At 36.4% G+C, this 17672-nt stretch overlaps 1 protein-coding gene across 2 annotated transcripts; it reads left to right on the top strand.

The window, feature by feature from the left end:
• The first annotated feature begins 3404 nt into the window (after nt 1–3404).
• plekha2 (pleckstrin homology domain containing A2) lies at nt 3405–17637 on the top strand. 2 transcript variants are annotated; one of them, XM_081348701.1, is made up of 12 exons: nt 3405–3598; nt 4257–4406; nt 4567–4623; nt 4717–4765; nt 4847–4944; nt 5408–5539; nt 5613–5738; nt 5938–6006; nt 6096–6166; nt 7806–7869; nt 9726–9803; nt 15409–17637. In XM_081348701.1, the coding sequence occupies exons 2-12, from the start codon at nt 4266–4268 to the stop codon at nt 15694–15696; spliced, it is 1173 nt and encodes a 390-aa protein (XP_081204827.1). In that variant the 5' UTR covers nt 3405–3598; nt 4257–4265; the 3' UTR covers nt 15697–17637. The 2 variants fall into 2 exon arrangements, with proteins under 2 accessions (XP_081204827.1, XP_081204828.1); XM_081348702.1 differs by having other exon boundaries at nt 3464–3598; nt 5622–5738.
• The last annotated feature ends 35 nt before the right edge of the window (nt 17638–17672 follow it).

Raw genomic sequence — 17672 nt, 5'->3', positions numbered from 1 at the left:
CGAAACAACATCATCAAATCAGCAGGACAGTAGTGGACAGTGTGTAAAAACCAAAAACAATGCTTGGTCATAGTCTGGCTCAGCGGCCACATAAACCACGTTATATAAACAACATTGACTAGGCAACTACATAAACGTAGATTGGCTTACTTTTGATGACTAGCTTATAACAGGAGACGACGGGGCTGGGGGTCGCACACAGTTTTAAATTCGAACACATTATTCTCTGAGTGTAGTGTACACTACACACACCGGCGGCGTCTGTCCGCGGCGCCCAGCAACGGCTCAGGACCTTGTTCAAAATCCTGCCGCGCCACAGAGCGCTATTTACATAGTTTTATATTAAATTTACATTTATTTGTCTCAAATCGTAGTTAATGAATCTGACTTCACCCTGGGCTGCAATATACGTTTAGTTTTATATTCATGTACAGAAATCAGCTGCTTGAATTAAATTTGCTGACATTATCGGATTTTCAGGTGAGAGTTGTCCTAGACGCGGCGCTGCGCGTCCAGTGTGCGACCCCCTTAAGAGTTGAACACTGCAATGATTTCGTTATAGTCCAACGATTCAGTCAATTCTCCTGAACATCTGCATTATCTTCCTCCTGTGGTGGCTGGTGGCCGTGGTCTTTTTGACACAAACTTGTTGCTCTGTTTCATTTTAGTTTAACATAACGTTCCTTAGCTAAACTTCAGTGTCCCTCTGTGAAATGTGCTCGTCGTTGTGAAGGGGGGATGGGCTGTTCGCAATCATCCGAGTCTGCGCGCTACGCGGGCATTTCGTCATCACCATGACAACCAAACAAGAATCAAGAAACATTAAGATTTATTTTTATAGGTCAAAATTGTTATAATCGCAACATAATTTCCTAGGCTACCTTGTGAGGCCACTGAGTGACTAGATGGGCCTGACTGACAGGTGGGTGGGCCCAGGCCCACCCAGGCCCACCCGTAGCTACGCGAGTGGTTCCTACCATCCCGGTCTCCTCTAAACAAAATGTTTGTGATTTGAAGAAAAGTAACCCTGACTTATTTAAATCATTGTGTTGGCCTGGCACACTTTCAATTCCCTTTAAGACCTAGTACAGGTATCAGGTAATGGTAGCTGTGCCAAATGCGAAGCATTAACAAAACAAGTACAAACCTGCTTAATTTAACCACTAAAAAAATTATATGTTGGCTTTAGTTAACTTTGTCAACAGGTTCCACATTAGGTAACTGGGTTACGTTGGATTTATGCAACATTATTTATTTCAATAAACTGAAGTTAATTACATAAGGTTAATCCAATGCCGTTCAGTTGAATAAGGTTAACAGTCTTAATTTTCCCTAGTTAAATTATCCTAAAAAAAAATTTTTTTAATTCAACCAAAACAAATAATCCAGTTTCATTATGAGTTTATTCAATGAATACATTCACTTTTTCTTTTTTACAATTTTGTTGTCATTTTTACAAATATTTCCGACATGAACATGTACAAAATATTTACTTTGTAAAGACTGCCTTCACTTTTCATGAAAAATAATGAATTAAATAATAAAAAATAAAAGCATGTTGCCTTTAAGTGAAAGGATTTATCAAATACTTATAAATGTGTTCTGCAAAAAAAGCAGCAAACAATCAGTTGTTAAAAACACGACTATTATTCAAAGTAATGTAACATGGTTGATATTGAAACAAAAGTACTGTAAAAGTCAACAGTGCAACCTTATAGAAAGAGCAGAAATGGTCCTGACCTCAGATTACAGGAGTTTATTTTTCAGGCGTAAATAAGACCAAGCATCGAAGAAAACACATCTGCACATTGGTCAGGTTTTCCTGTATTTAGATGCCATAAATCTTGATGCCAATATCTTTGTAAGGATCTGTAGCCTCTGCTCCTCCATGTCTGTCCACATAGATTCCTAGGGTGGTCTTGCGTATCGAGGTCAGGGCTCAACATCCTAAAAGAAACAATATCGGGTGAAAGGGGGAGTTGGGTTTACAGAAACGTACAATAATTTTTAAAAATGTAAATAATTTACCATGCACTCCTTCACAAGGTTTGAAGGGCCCTCATCCAGGTAAACGGCAAGTCCGTGGGACTGTTTCTGGGGATTCACTTTTTATTTTACCTACCTTTTGTCTTCTGCATTCTCCTTACCATTGTCTCCTGTTCTTCCCTTAGACTCATCCCCCAGAAACAGTCCCACGGACCCAGCCCCAAACTCAATCTCTTAAAAATGAATAAAGGCTGGTTTCTAAAGTACTTCTTCCTGCCTCTATGTATTAATGCTCATGGGTAGCCTAAATGGGATCCATTCAGACCTTAACATTAAGTCTTTAACTGTTATGTGTCAACAAGATTCATTCAACAAGACATTTTCACCTGGCTTTACCCAATGTTTAGATCTGCTGTGGTATTTATGCAAATTAGCACATACATAATTAGATTATGCACCGTTTGTCCATGTTAACAAACAATTTCAAAAAACTTGTAATACATTTTTTGTTTGTCTTGATGTAAGTAATCAACTCAGTAATTTTCATGGTGATATCTAAAGGTTAAAATTTTTACCCTATTCACGTAAGAAAAAGAATGAATAGGCCTATGAATAGGCTATATTTGGGTCTTTTTCTAAACTTTCCCCTAATGGGATTCTTCTGGGCTTTTTTTTTTCATATCGAGGATACAAAATCAGTTGAGTTTGCTTCTGTTGCAATTTGTTCAAGGTTGACCCCCATTTTGGCTTAAAATGACTGGACTATTATGAAAGAAGGTACAAGATTTCTGTTTTTCCGATAGTGTATTTTGATTATTGATTATTTTATTTTAAACATACGATCAGAATCATGTTTATTTACATGCACAAATGCTTTCATGAAATATATTATAAATAAAACATTTGACAAAAGAGTTTTAAACAGTTGTTTAAAAAAAGAAGGCTATTTTATTTGGGGTTAGGCTATGCTTCGTTATAATATTAAAGTTGTGCATATAACGTTTCACAATACAAAATATGTGATTGGTAGTAACAAAAACTTTTTTTGAAAGGGGGGTAATCGGCTGTTTTAAAGGAATTTATTTTTGTTGCAATGAATTTTAACCCAAATGTAAATGTTATTTTAGGTGCGTTATTTTATTTTTATATATAGGCTACATACATACATAATTCATATACATAATTCATATACATATATATATGAATGTATGTATGTATATAGCTATGTATATACACAGACACACACACTTACATTTTAAGTACATTTAAGTTTTTAGAGTTTTATAACAATGTCTTGTTTTGCACGCTGTGTTATTTGCCCATTGCGTCGTTTCTAACACGGCATCTACTGGGTTCCGCTTTCCGTACGAGAAAAAAAAAATAAAGATCCACTACCGGATGCGTTTAGTTTTGGTTTTAACTCAACTTGCTGTCAACCCGGAAAGAGGCTGCGCGAGTGGCACAAGGCTCGGCTTTCTGCGCGGAGCTTTCATCAGTTTTCGCGGATAAATGAGCGCGCATTGTGCGTGAATTATGTTCTGAGAGCGCGCTGAACAAAACACACACAGCGGAACGCGGATGAGTCACGAGCCTTGGGGATTCTGGAAGTGAAGTAAGTTGATTAGGTGTGGCAGTTATACGCAACACCGACTTCCTCTCCAAAAGCTTGATCTCATTCTCGTAATGCAGTTTTCCATTGGGATATGATGAAATCCTGGTCCAGGTGAACCACACCTGAATCCACCTGTCAAGAACACTCTGAAAACTTGTTTTTGTTCTACCTATGTTGGATTTATAGGATTCCCACGTTCATGGAAAGTCATGGAAACTTTTATAGTCCTTCATTTTCATATTTCTAGCTATGCTCATCTCTACAGTTGTTATTTGCTAAAAATTACTCTAAGTGCAGTCTCTGTAAAAAGAGACTACTAGATTTATTTTCTAGTAATCACGAGCCACTGGGGAATTTTTTTTAAAAAAGGTGTGGGAATCTCGAATCTAGTATTGAGAGAGTAAAGACAAAAATATCCATATGATCTTTTTTTACTAGTAGGCCATTTTTTGTAAATATTGTGTGAATATGCATATATAGGGATCATCTCATGTGCAGTCATTAAACTGTGTGTGTGCATGCACGTGCGTGCAATTATATGGTTATATATTATTTGTATTCTCAGAAACTAAAAGGAAAGGTTTATTTATTTAAAGATGGCAGAGACCCAGAGTTATATGTGAGATTCAATGTTATATGTTTTTGTTTTTCTTTGTAGATCTGGGACATGCCTTACCTGGACAGACAAAACCGGACCTGTGGATTCCTGGATATTGAGGAAAATGAGAACAGTGATAGGTTTTACCGGCGTTATTTTATCTTGGATACTCATGAGAATTTCCTTCTATGGTATATGGACAATCCACAGGTATTGCTCTTTATGTTCAAGTGTAGCTTTAAACAGAACAGACGTTATGGGATTATAGAGGATCTTCCTATTTACCTACACTCTAAAACTCAAATTTGCATCCTAAAAAATTGTAGTCCTATTTTGCATAACTATTTTTCCCTGTTTTCTTAAAAAACAGAACCTACCTGTGGGAACAGAGTCTGTTGGGAGTTTGCGACTCAGTTACATTTCAAAGGTATCATATTCTACCATAATATAAAAAGAAATATAAGGCTCTTTTATTATTACAAATTTTTGCTTATTCAAATTTGATTTAACTTGATTGTAGGTTAATGAAGCATCAGCAAAACAGAAACCAAAGGCAGAGTTCTGTTTTGGTAAGTACGTTATGTGGATATGTGTGGGTTTTTTTTCATAGTATCAATAACTAACCATTGTTTTGTTTTGTTTTCTTCCAGTAATAAATGCATTGTCTAGACGGTACTTTCTGCAGGCTAATGATGCTGTGGACTTGAAGGAATGGGTCATTGCTCTGAATAATGCCACCAAAATCACAGTATGTCAAGCTTTTTGCATACTCACTGCTGTCATTTTTTGGCATTTCATCATATCTCATATGTATTCCAAGAAATGTGACAAACCTGGATGTTATCCATAAATAAGCATGCTTAGAGCTTCTCGGAAATTAGTTAGATATGAAAGATTATTCATGACTTATGAAGCTCCTCCTTCCGAAAAGCTCAATGCGCTCTAATTGGTTGACTGGACCAGTGTGTTGTGATTGGTCAACCGCTATGACTATATTTCTGAAATGTGTATCTGTTCCTTGAGAAAACTCAAGACTACAATTGAGGCGTTTCAAAGAGTTCAGAAACAGTACTGATATAGAGAATAACTCTCTTTGGAGTGACTTTGTGCTTTGAAACTTTGCAGGCCTTTTTCTTGCTCAAACAGCAACAATACACACTTGAAGAAAAAAGCATAATAGGTCCTCTTTAATCAGTAAATATCTTTTTAAGGTTCCAAAAGCTTCACCAGTGGCCCAAAGCTCTGATGTCACAAATGTTTCAAACCCAAGTCATTCGACATCTGGACAGGCGTATAAAACAGAAATTGTCGGAGGAGTGGTTGTGCACACGCCAGTCCAACAGGTAATGTATTTGTGTGTTCTTTAGTCATGTTTTTCATGTAGTTGACAGGAAAACATAAACATAAATCTGTTAGGTTCCTCAGAGCGATTCTGAGGATGTCTTCACGAGTGATCCAGGGTCACACGTCACTTTAAGAAGATGCCAGAGTGTGCGTCCAAATGCCGTGAGGTCTGGCTTCTGTGTCAAGCAAGGCAATGTGGTAAGACCAGTGTCCTGTGATTTTTGGGAATAACCAGTATGTCCTTAGTTTGTCAAGTTTATAATTTAGCATATTGATGGGCTTATTGAAGATCATGGTTTATGTAAAATAATGGACCCTGCAAAACTAGAAACACTGCTATAAAACTTTTGTTAAATTCATTTTGACATCACCATCACTGAACCAAATGTTCTTTCAGAGGAAAAGCTGGAAGAGGAGGTTTTTTGTTTTAGATGACCAAACTGTGAGCTACTATAAATCTGAAGTGGTGAGACGCCGGAATGGAAAACTCTTTAACAGAAAGCAAGTGATTTATATGTATATCATGAACAGTTATGTAAACCTTTTTCTTTTTAGGATAAGGAACCGTTGCGCAGTATTCGACTGCGGGATGTGCTGAGAGTCAACGAGTGCCTTGTAAAATCAGGGTGAGAACTTTCTTTTGTGGTTTTTCTTGTTGGTTTTGGTCACAAACCAACAAGTAGTTCACATTTCTGGCATTTCTGTAGCTTTCAAGCTTTAAAATGTATAAATATATACAGTATCTCACAAAAGTGAGTACACCCCTCACATTTTAGCAAACATTTTAGTATATCTTCTCAAGGGATAATACTATAGAAATGAAACTTGGATATATTTTAGAGTAGTCAATGTGTTGCTTGTATAGCAGTATATATTGACTGTCCTCTGAAAATAACTCAACATACAGCCATTATTGTCAAAATAACTGGCAACCTAAGTGATAATAGCTGTACATCGTTTAACCATGCAAAGCCACATGTCCTATTCATCATGTTCATGTTTTTGTCTGCTTGACAGGACCAAACAGATTGTTGTATCTTGTATTAGAGCAGTTAAAATTTGTGCTTCAAGTACAGTTCTCTCATGCTGACCACTGGATGTTCAACATGGCACCTCATGGCAAAGAACTCTCTAAGGATTTGAGAATTAGAATAGTTGCTCTCCACAAAGTGGACCTAGGCTATAAGAAGATTGGTAACACCCTGAAACTGAGTTACAGTACAGGCCAGGGTCATAAAGAGGTTTTCCAAGACGGGTTCCACTCGGAACAGGCCTCGCGAGGGTCAATCAAAGAAGTTGAGTCCTCGTGCTGTGCGTCAGGTGCAGAAGCTGGCTGAAAAAACAGACGCATGAGTCCTGCCAGCATTGCTTTAGAGGTCACAGAAGCGGAAGGTCAGCTTGTCAGTGCTCAGACCATAAACCGCACACTGCAACAAGTCGGTTTGCATGGCCGTCGTCCCAGAAGGAAGCCTCTTCCGAAGCTGGCTCACAAGAAAGCTCAAATGGTACAAGGAGGCCCAAAGTGTGCCAAGAAAATATCCCACACACCATTACACCACCAGCAGCCTGAATCGTTGACACAAGGCAGGATGGATCCATGCTTTCCATGTTGTTTATGCCAAATCCTTAATCCTGCCATCTGAATCTTGCAGCAGAAATCGAGACTCATCAGACCAGGCAATGTTTTTTCCAATCTTGGACAATAATGTTGGTGAGCCGGTGCAAATTGTAGCGTCAGTTAGTTTCCTGGTCTTAGCTGACAGGAGTGTCACCGGTGTGTCTTCTGCTGCTGTAGCTCATCTGCTTCAAGGTTGGACCTGTTGTGCGTTTAGTATTGCTCTTCTGCAGACCTCGGTTGTAACAAGTGTGATGTGAGGTTGTTGCCTTTCTGTTAGCTCAAACTAGTCTCCTCTGACCTCTGGCAATGGCAAGACAGAACTTACTGGATATTTTCTCTTTTTCGGACATTCTCTGTAAGCCTTAGAGATGGTGTTGCGTTTAAAGTAATTTAAATCACCATTTTTCCCCATTCTGATGCTCAGTTTGAACTTCAGCAGGTGTTTTGACCATGTCTACATGCTTAAATCCATGCTGTCATGTGATTGTCTGATTAGATATTTGCGTTAACAAGCAGTTGAACTGGTGTACCTAATAAAGTGACTGGTGATACTGGTTTACTGGTATACATACACACATACACTATCATTCTAATGTTCAAATGTCAAAAAAAGATGTTGTAATTATTAATTGTGTTGTTTGTTGTAGGGATCTGCTGTCTCGTGATAACCTTTTTGAAATCATCACAAGTACCAGAACCTTCTACATCCAGGTAACTCTGGGCTAAATGGATTTGATAATAATGATCCAGGTGTCAGTGATAAAAGTAAAAAAAAAAAATTCATATTTAGGTAGGTGAACCACATAATGCGCACATGGTTCATCTCAATGACTGGCATCCAAATCTGCAGCTGTGTGTGAATGTATTTTAAGATTAACTGTTTTTTTAATCGTGCTTGCATAAATGCTCTATCACTCAAGCGAAACGTAAAAAACTCATTATAAATGCTTTTCAAGTATGACAGGTGTTTATGTGGCTATTGTAGTGCTGAGGCATGTTGTGAATGCAAATAGACTTATGAAGATCTTTAATCCTTTAATTAAAGGACTAAAGATGGAACATTCAACTAAAATGGAATCTATTAAAAACTATAATAAAAATAAATTTTAGATGAAAAATTTTAACTTAAAATATGTGAATTAGAAATGTTGCCTTGGCAATAAAGTGAAAAAAAAAATTCGATGCACTAAAATTACTAAAAGTGAAATAAAAATAAATTGAAGGTAGATAAAAAAAATTTTACAAAAGCACTTGAAATGACTAAAAGTCATTAATTAAAATCACAAATATAAAAATAAAAGCTCATTCAAAATATTAAATGCTAATATTAAATATTAAATGCTAAAATAGTATATGAAAAATACTAAAATAACACTGCCCTCATGTTGTACCAAAATCCTTTCTTTTTTTTTTTCAATGGAAAAGCATATGGGTTTGAAACAAAATGAGTAGTAAATATGTGTACAATGTAAATTATGAAATCGTTAATTATACAATACAATACAATTTTATTTGTATAGCACGTTTAAAAACTGGTGTTGACCAAAGTGCTTCACAAAAGCCAAGGAAACAAACAATAAGATACATAAAAACTAAGAAAACATAAAACATTAAAGCAAGTAAATGAACTAAGGTAAAAAAAAAAAAAATATATATATATATATATAACGTATATATATAAACTTTTTTTTTTTATTATTATTATTATTCCTTTAATGTTACTTGGTACTTGTGTTGTTACTTGTGGACTATACATCAGGTCAATTAGTCAAATCATAATTTTTAAATACATAATGTTTATTAATATTTTATTGATATGTAGTTACATCAGATGGATCTCCATGTCAGAAATATCAGATATATTAGATGCGACCCCAGACGCAGAATCCCTGCCAGTAGATATCAGTCTTCCAGTCTCAGCCTGAGAGTTTGACTGAGAAAGCCAGGGAAGAGCAGAAGCATGAGATGAAGTGATGAGAATAAAAAGAGCAGAGTTTATCAAATAATCTTATTTCCGTATGTTTCAATGCTCATACTGAATGTTGATTGAACAAGTGTTATTACACCACAGCAAAAACAATGGAATATTACTACTTCACAACGTCGTCCTGTGATTTACGTCGTCAGACATTTTCAGATCGCTTACACATGAAAACAAAAATCCCTTCAAACCACACAATCGTAAGATTAAACAACAATAGCAAGCATTGCAAGAGCAAGGAAATAGGTAAAATAATAAGTAATATAAAATATGAAAACATAAAATTACATAAATGAATAATAATAATAAAATTATAAATTATGTAAATCAAATAATATGAATAAATACATTTTGTTGAAAGGAAGGAAAGGTAAATCTAACAATAATATGAATAAATGATTAACATGTTAATCAAATGATAACTACATAAATCACTAATAATTATAAATAATTCTAAGGTTGCTCTTTCAAAGTAACACAGACAGGTTGCTATTGAGAATCCTTAGATCCTTATATACTGTATATCATAATAGCTCAACTAAAACATCTTGTCAACTTAACCTGTTCATGTTCTGTTTACATGCAGACAGACACTCCAGAAGACATGAAGGGCTGGATCAAGGATATTTCCTCAAAAATTGAAGACTTTAGAGGGCCACCTAAGGTAAAAATGTCCTTAAAGTGATTTCAAAATCTAATATCAGATGATATGGATTAGATCACAGTCATCAATGACATCACTGATTTTGATATTTCAGGTAGCTGTCAAAAAAAAAAAATTGTTTTAGCATTTCACAGTTTTTTTTTTGTTTTTTTTTGAGAACCAAGCATTGTACAAATAAGAGTACATGTCAGGGTAAGAAAAGAAAAACTTTCAAGTTTGTACTTTCAGACATTGTTTCCATCTGGCTTTGTGAATATGCACTCTTAGAAGAAAAGGGTAAAAACCGTAAAGGGTTCTGTCAGGTCTTTTAGGGTTCCCATCATGGGATCATTTTATGGATTTATTATTAATTAATTAATCTTGTTTTGATAATTTTTTTATTTTGAATACATTTTATGAATTAAATCACTCGTAAACACTTTATCACTAGAAAACAAATTGAAAACCTGTTAAACATGAAAGTATTATGCAGTCATTTAAGACATTTCTCCTTATATAGAACCTTTTTTGGCAAAAAGTGTTCTTTAAAATTGAGTCAAGAACCCTAGCCATCTTTAGCCATCCTAGCCGGAAAACCGAACACAACAGAGGCGGAGCTACATAAGGTCTATATAGAACCCCACTAGAAATGTGAAATAACTAGTAATTGTAATAACTAGAAATTGTAATTATTATATCAAATATAAATACTATATAATTTAGCACCATCCAATGTAAAACGCCTTAAAGGGGTCATACAATGCCATTTTGTACAAGTTATTATGATTCTTTAGGGTCTAAATGGAAAGTTTGTAATACACTTTAATTAAAAATTCTCATACGTATTGTAAGAAAACACTTGGTAAAAAACAGCTGTTTTCAGCACGCCATTTAAGTGCATGTGTCTTTAAATGATAATGAGCTTTGCTCACCCCGCCCCTCTGTTCTGTGATTACACCGTTTGTAATAATAACACAACCATAACGCGTTGTTCATTATAAACGTGGGATTATGAATTATATTGAGAACGTTGTACATAGAAAACATGCCGTAATGTACCCTGAGTGTAAACAGCCGCATTAATCGTGAAGCGTGCAAGCGATTTGCAAAGATTAATATAACGATTAAATAAAGGTCAATAAAACGTTACACTCACTTCAGTTCTTCTGGAGGTGCAGCAGGAACACGAATAGTTGGTACCGATCCTTTTTTCAGGAGCAGCTTCTTAGCAAAACCAGCTTTATACTGACCATAGTATCTTATAGCAGCTTATACTTTATAAAGCAGTCTGGTAAGAAATGATTCACGCAAACATGAAAGCATTGACGTTGATCGTGGGGAATATTCCCTTCGAAAAACAAAACTCAGCCACTGCGTCTTCAGCGGTTCGGACTTAGGAACATCAAAATGATGCTGTGTTCGTTATTGCACCAGAACACAACAATCGCTTAGACGCCATTCTGCTCCAGCGTATCAACAATGTCCGCGCGGACTATGATGACAGCTCGCTCAGGGCGGGTCTGTGTTGAAACGCTGCTGTCAATTAACAATCGTGGGAGGGGCGTCCGACCGTGTGACGTCAGACGGCTCGATTTGAGACGGGAAAACATATAAGGAGATTAAAAAAAGACCACTGGATGGATTTTTATCATTTTATGATGGTTGTGTACAGACACTGCCAACACACATTTCAGTACAATCACCTTGTAAAAGTTGATCGATAACGAGCGCGTCGGAACTTTGGTATTGCACGCGGGAGTGAACGACATCAGGCTGCGCCAGACGGAAGTTCTGAAGAAAGACTTCAGGAATCTGATCGATACGGTACGCAGCACATCGCCTGATATAACGATCATTGTGTCAGGACCGCTTCCCACGTACCGTCTAGGACATGACAAGTTTAGTAGATTATTCGCGCTAAATGAATGGTTAACGTCATGGTGCAATGAGCAGAAACTGCTCTTTGTAAATAATTGGAATCTGTTTTGGGAGCGTCCTAGGCTATACCGTGCTGATGGCTTACACCCAAACAGATTCGGATCGGATCTTCTGTCAGATAACATCTCCAAAATGTTAAATACCTTTTGACTAGTAACCAAAAGTCCAAATCATAGTCTCTGCTGCACCAAATTAACTGATATAAATACTAGTGTAGAACATTGCATAGAAACTGTGTCTATTCCTCGTTTAGTGCGATCAAATAATAAATCTACTGCAGGATCTAGGAAAAATCTAATTGTTATTAAAACAGAAAATGTTGCTATTAGTAAACAAAAACAATTTCTAAAGCTAGGTCTTTTAAACATTAGATCACTCACACATAAGGCAGTTATTGTAAATGAAATAGTCACAGATAATAGCATAGATGTACTTTGCCTTACTGAAACCTGGCTTAAACCAAATGATTATTTCGGTCTAAATGAGTCTACTCCATCAGGATACTCCTATAAGCACGAGCCCCGTCTGATTGGTCGTGGCGGCGGTATTGCAACTATCTATAGAGATATTCTCAATGTTACTCAGAAAACGGGTTATAAGTTTATTTCATTTGAAGTACTTGTACTAAATGTTACGCTCTTAGATGATAGAAAAACATCCCTATTATCTTTAGCCTTGGCTACCGTATATAGACCACCAGGGCCTTACGCTGATTTCCTAAAAGAATTTGCAAATTTTCTCTCAGATCTATTGGTCAATGTCGATAAAATATTAATTGTTGGAGATTTTAACATACACGTAGATAATCAAAATGATACGTTAGGGGCTGCGTTTATAGACTTATTAAACTCCTTTGGGGTTAAGCAAAACGTTACCGGACCAACTCATCGTTTTAATCATACACTCGATTTAATTATATCACATGGAACCGATCCAACCGATATAGATATCATTCCGCAAAGTGATGATGTAACTGACCATTACATGGTAAATTGCATATTACGTACCCCGGTAATATATCATGCTGCGCCGCGTTATCGATTAGGCAGAACAATCCTTCCATCCACCATAGATAATTTTTCAAATTGCTTATCGGATCTGTCTCAGCTGCTGCCTGAACCTAAACAAACAGATGAACTAGACGAACTAACCAGCACTATGAGCACCGTTCTCTCTGGAAAATGGGATATTGTTGCACCTATGAGACTAAAAAAGGTCAGAGAGAAAATTAAAGCACCATGGTACAACAATACTACTCGTGTTCTAAAGAGAGAAACCCGTAATTTAGAGCGTAAATGGAAACAAACTAATTTAGAGGTTTTTAGAATCGCTTGGAAAGACAGTACGTCACGCTATAAAAAGGCCCTAAAAGCGGCCAGGGCTGAGCATCTCCGCAAACTAATAGAAAATAACCAAAACAATCCTAGGTTCTTATTTAACACCGTGGCTAGACTAACAAATAAACAAGCGTCACCTGAACAAAATATTCCGTTACAGTTTAGTAGTAATGATTTCATGAATTTTTTCACTGAGAAAATAGAAAACATCAGATCCACAATTGTAAACGTTCAATCTTCAATCGCGCCTTATAATTCAGCCTCGATTATCACCCCGCAAGAACAATTACAGTGCTTTACAACTATAGAACAAAAAGAGTTAAATAAATTTATCATTTCCTATAAAACAACAACATGTTTATTAGATCCCATACCAACTAAACTATTGAAAGAAGTGTTACCTATAGTGGAAGAGCCTCTCCTCAATATTATTAACTCGTCTTTATCTTTAGGTCATGTTCCAAGAACATTTAAATTGGCAGTTATAAAACCACTCATTAAGAAACCACAATTAGACCCAAATAACCTAGCAAATTATAGACCCATTTCAAATCTTCCTTTTATGTCCAAAATATTAGAAAAAGTTGTGTCTGCCCAACTGGGCTCTTTCTTGCAAGAAAATGACACCTATGAAAAGTTTCAGTCTGGGTTCAGGCCGCATCATAGCACTGAAACTGCGCTCGTTAAAATCACAAATGATTTACTCTTAGCTTCTGACCAAGGCTGTATCTCAATACTAGTTTTACTTGATCTTAGTGCTGCGTTCGATACTATAGATCACACAATACTCTTAGATCGGCTACAAAACTATACCGGTGTTCAAGGACAAGCATTAAGCTGGTTCAGATCATACCTATCTGACCGCTACCATTTTGTCTATTTAAACGGAGAAAAATCGATCATAACTCCAGTAAACTATGGAGTGCCGCAAGGATCTGTGTTAGGCCCTCTATTATTCTCAATATATATGCTGCCACTTGGAAATATTATAAGGAAACATGGAATTAGTTTCCATTGTTATGCTGATGACACACAACTATATATTTCATCACGGCCGGATGAAAACGCTAAATTATCCAAATTGACAGAGTGTGTTAAAGATATAAAAGATTGGATGACGCACAATTTTCTTTTATTAAATCCAGATAAGACAGAGGTAATACTTATCGGTTCAAAAAACCGCCCACAAAACCTCTCACAATACAACTTTAACATAGTAGGGTGTCCTGTTACTTTATCCTCTACAGTAAAAGACCTGGGTGTTATATTAGATTGTAACTTGTCTTTTGAAAATCATATTTCATATGTTACAAAAACAGCATTTTTTCACCTTAGAAATATTGCTAAATTACGTAACATGCTATCTGTCTCTGATGCAGAAAAGCTAGTTCATGCATTCATGACCTCGAGACTAGATTACTGTAATGCTTTATTAGCTGGTTGTCCTGCATCCTCAATAAACAAGCTACAGTTAGTCCAAAATGCCGCCGCTAGAGTTCTTACTAGATCAAGAAAGTTTGACCATATAACACCAATTTTATCATCACTACATTGGTTACCTATAAAGTTCCGTATTAATTACAAGGTATTGCTACTGACTTATAAAGCCCTAAACGGTTTAGCTCCAGTTTATTTAACGGATCTTCTATCGCCCTATAATCCATCGCGCTCTTTAAGATCACTAAATTCGAGGCTTCTGGTCATACCTAGGATATCCAGATCCACCAAAGGAGGGAGAGCATTTTCACATTTAGCACCGAAACTCTGGAATAGCCTTCCTGATACTGTTCGTTGCTCAGATTCGCTCTCCCAGTTTAAAACTAGATTAAAGACGCATCTCTTCAGCCAGGCATTCATATAATATTTTAATCTTACAGTTAAAACCGGTCTCTACTTCATAAACGCCAGAGGAGAACTGGCCCCCGACTGAGCCTGGGTTCTCCCAAGGTTTTTTTTTCTCCATTAGGTCACCTAATGGAGTTTTTCGGTTCCTTGCCACTGTTGCCTTTGGCTTGCTCAGTTGGGGATACTTAATTTGATTAATCGATTCAACAGTGCTATTGATCTGCATTACCAAACGTGGATGTTTTACACCAGAAACAAACACTGATGTACTATTTTATTTAATACTGTGAAGCTGCTTTGATACAATCTGTATTGTGAAAAGCGCTATATAAATAAAGTTGACTTGACTTGACTTAAAAGTGCATGTACCATTATATGACCCCTTTAACATCACATCAGCTTCTACAAAATTAACAACAATTGTAGCTTTTTTGCACCTTTGCAAAAATTTGCACCTTAAAAAAATGCATGAGCATGTCTCATAGTCGTCTTCTCTTGATTGACAGTTCCGCTCTTCCGGCAAAGTCTTTTCTGCGCAGAGGAAGCCTCAGCTGACGAAGAGCTGCTCCACTGTAGATTCGTGGCAACCGTGGACCCCGGTGCCCAATCAGGAGAAGCATTTGAAGGAGGAGGGTCAAAAAGAAGGGCCGTACAGCTCTCTCCCCTCACTCTCACACACAAGCCACGTCTCTCAGTCAAAAGATCGACAGCGGCACCATTCCCAGCCTCAACTCGCTCCCAGCGACACAGACTTTTCTCACAGTCTTGACCATCTCCGCTCCACTGATGTTTAGTTGCTTTAATGGATACTTCTGGCCAGCACAATGATAAAGTTGTGATTTTAGTGTTGTAGAGCTGCACGATTCTTTTTTTGTTTAAAATAGAAATCACGATTCTCCTATGATTCTGACAACTAAACAAAATAACGTAATTAACTAGAGGTTCTGACAAAATGTTAATTGCTGCAGTCTATTTAAAAATATTTAATTAATTATTTTAAAAAATTGGTTTTGAGTGAATGATTCAATGACTCGCTCATAAAGACTTCACTTGGTTCATTACTTGATGAATCAGCATTTTTTAACAAATCTCCAATGATTCAATGACGAATGAATGTAACATTCACTTGTCGCCACCTACTGGTGAAATGATGTACTTGATACATTCTTTATTTGAACTCTGCATTGAGTTATAAAAGTTGATTTAGTCTATTTTGATTGCTACTGTAGACATAAGCGTTTATATCTGAACTATAAACTTGTATCCCAGTACTTCCGTGATAACTTGAATTACTGTAACACAGAATTAATGATACTGTGTGGTTGAAAAGACTGTTTGTGAAGCTGTTTCATAGCTTCATAGCACAAACACAGATTTGAATGTTCGCTGTGATCATACTTGTCAAAGGATTAGTAGCAGACGGCAATCCTCCCAAAATGGTGGCACCGCCCCAGCATGCAATGCAGTGTGAACCAGTTTCACATTATCTATAGACATAACCAAATCGATGTCATTTTAGGAAAAAGATCGCCTGGGTATTTGAATCACAATCTTTTAATAATTAATCGTGCAGCTGTACTTTGTTGCTTTTGTTGTTCAGTGGTTCACAGAAGTGCTTCGGTCATTGTAATGCTGCTCACCCACTCTAAACGAATAGCTCACCCAAAAATTACAATTCTCACCCTCCTGTCAAGTTCCAACAAGCAGTGTATGGCAATAACTTTTTAAGATTTCTTCTAGCAATTGTAATTTTGTGTTTTACAGAGAAAAAAAAATAACACTCTTTAGGAACCACATGATGAAGAAGAGTGAATGATGACAGATTTTTGGGTGAACTATTCCTTTAAAAGAATGTTTCTTTTTTATGTATGTAGGAATGTAAAATCAGGAAGGATCAGCTGGTGAAAATGTCTTTATTTTAACCCAAGACATACAATGGGGTCTGAACATCTGAGACAACTTGTATTTTTTTTTTTTCTCTGATGAACATGCTATCAGCATGATTTAGAAATGTTCCAAAGAACATATTGTGCACTGCTATGGGCACAGTTGCTTCTTTGATTAGCATCATGATTTATTTCTTCTTTGTTTTACATCATAACTTTGTGTTAAATATGAAATGCCTATTTACATTTCTGGATCTAATGTGGTCGCAAACTTCTTGACCCACTTGTATTGTTGGTACGTCTGGTATTCTTCACCTGGGACTGGTTGCATAAACCACTTAGACTTGTCTTAATTAGACATCTTTTTTCTTTTTTTTTCTTTAAGCCTTCTCATTGCTTTTTTAAATCAGTTAGCCTACATAAAAATGTAAGTGGCCTAATTTGATACCGAAAAGTAAGACTGAGTGCCCCTGACTAACTGCTAGTGGATCATACTAGAACAAGACACTGTCTTAACATAATGGCTGTTTATGCAACCAGCCCCTGAACTTAAGACATTTCAGTTTCATCATCACTAATGAAGGCGCTTGAAGGATTAAGGAAACTTTTTGAGACATTTTATGATAAACTGAAAACTGTGACTGAAAACATACATTTCATACTGATTACTTTGAAAAGGCTGAAAATGTTCATACAATGCTTTTGTCGTTGTTGTCGATGTGAATGGTACTATTAAATGTTTAGGTAATGTATCTGTTGCTCAAAATGAAAGTCAATGTAGGCTATGTACTTTTTATATGCTTGATATGCATCGTTGCTTTGCACATGAAATAAACTAGCTGGTGAGGGAAAATGTGCCAAAGGCATTGTTTAGTCTTTGCTTC

The sequence above is a fragment of the Scardinius erythrophthalmus genome (genome assembly GCF_964197995.2).
Source record: "Scardinius erythrophthalmus genome assembly, chromosome: 20".
In the NCBI taxonomy this organism is placed as follows: domain Eukaryota; kingdom Metazoa; phylum Chordata; class Actinopteri; order Cypriniformes; family Leuciscidae; genus Scardinius; species Scardinius erythrophthalmus.
The sequence above is the reverse complement of the archived record's forward strand: the minus strand, read 5'-3'. Positions and strand labels throughout refer to the sequence as shown.

Excerpts from the sequence above, each read along its gene's own strand:
- plekha2 (XM_081348701.1), top strand. The coding sequence starts at position 4,266 with ATGCCTTACCTGGACAGACAAAACCGGACCTGTGGATTCCTGGATATT. Across the intron at positions 4,766-4,846 it reads AAAGGCAGAGTTCTGTTTTG|TAATAAATGCATTGTCTAGA; the intron begins GTAAGTACGTTA and ends GTTTTCTTCCAG. Across the intron at positions 6,167-7,805 it reads GAGTGCCTTGTAAAATCAGG|GGATCTGCTGTCTCGTGATA; the intron begins GTGAGAACTTTC and ends TGTTTGTTGTAG.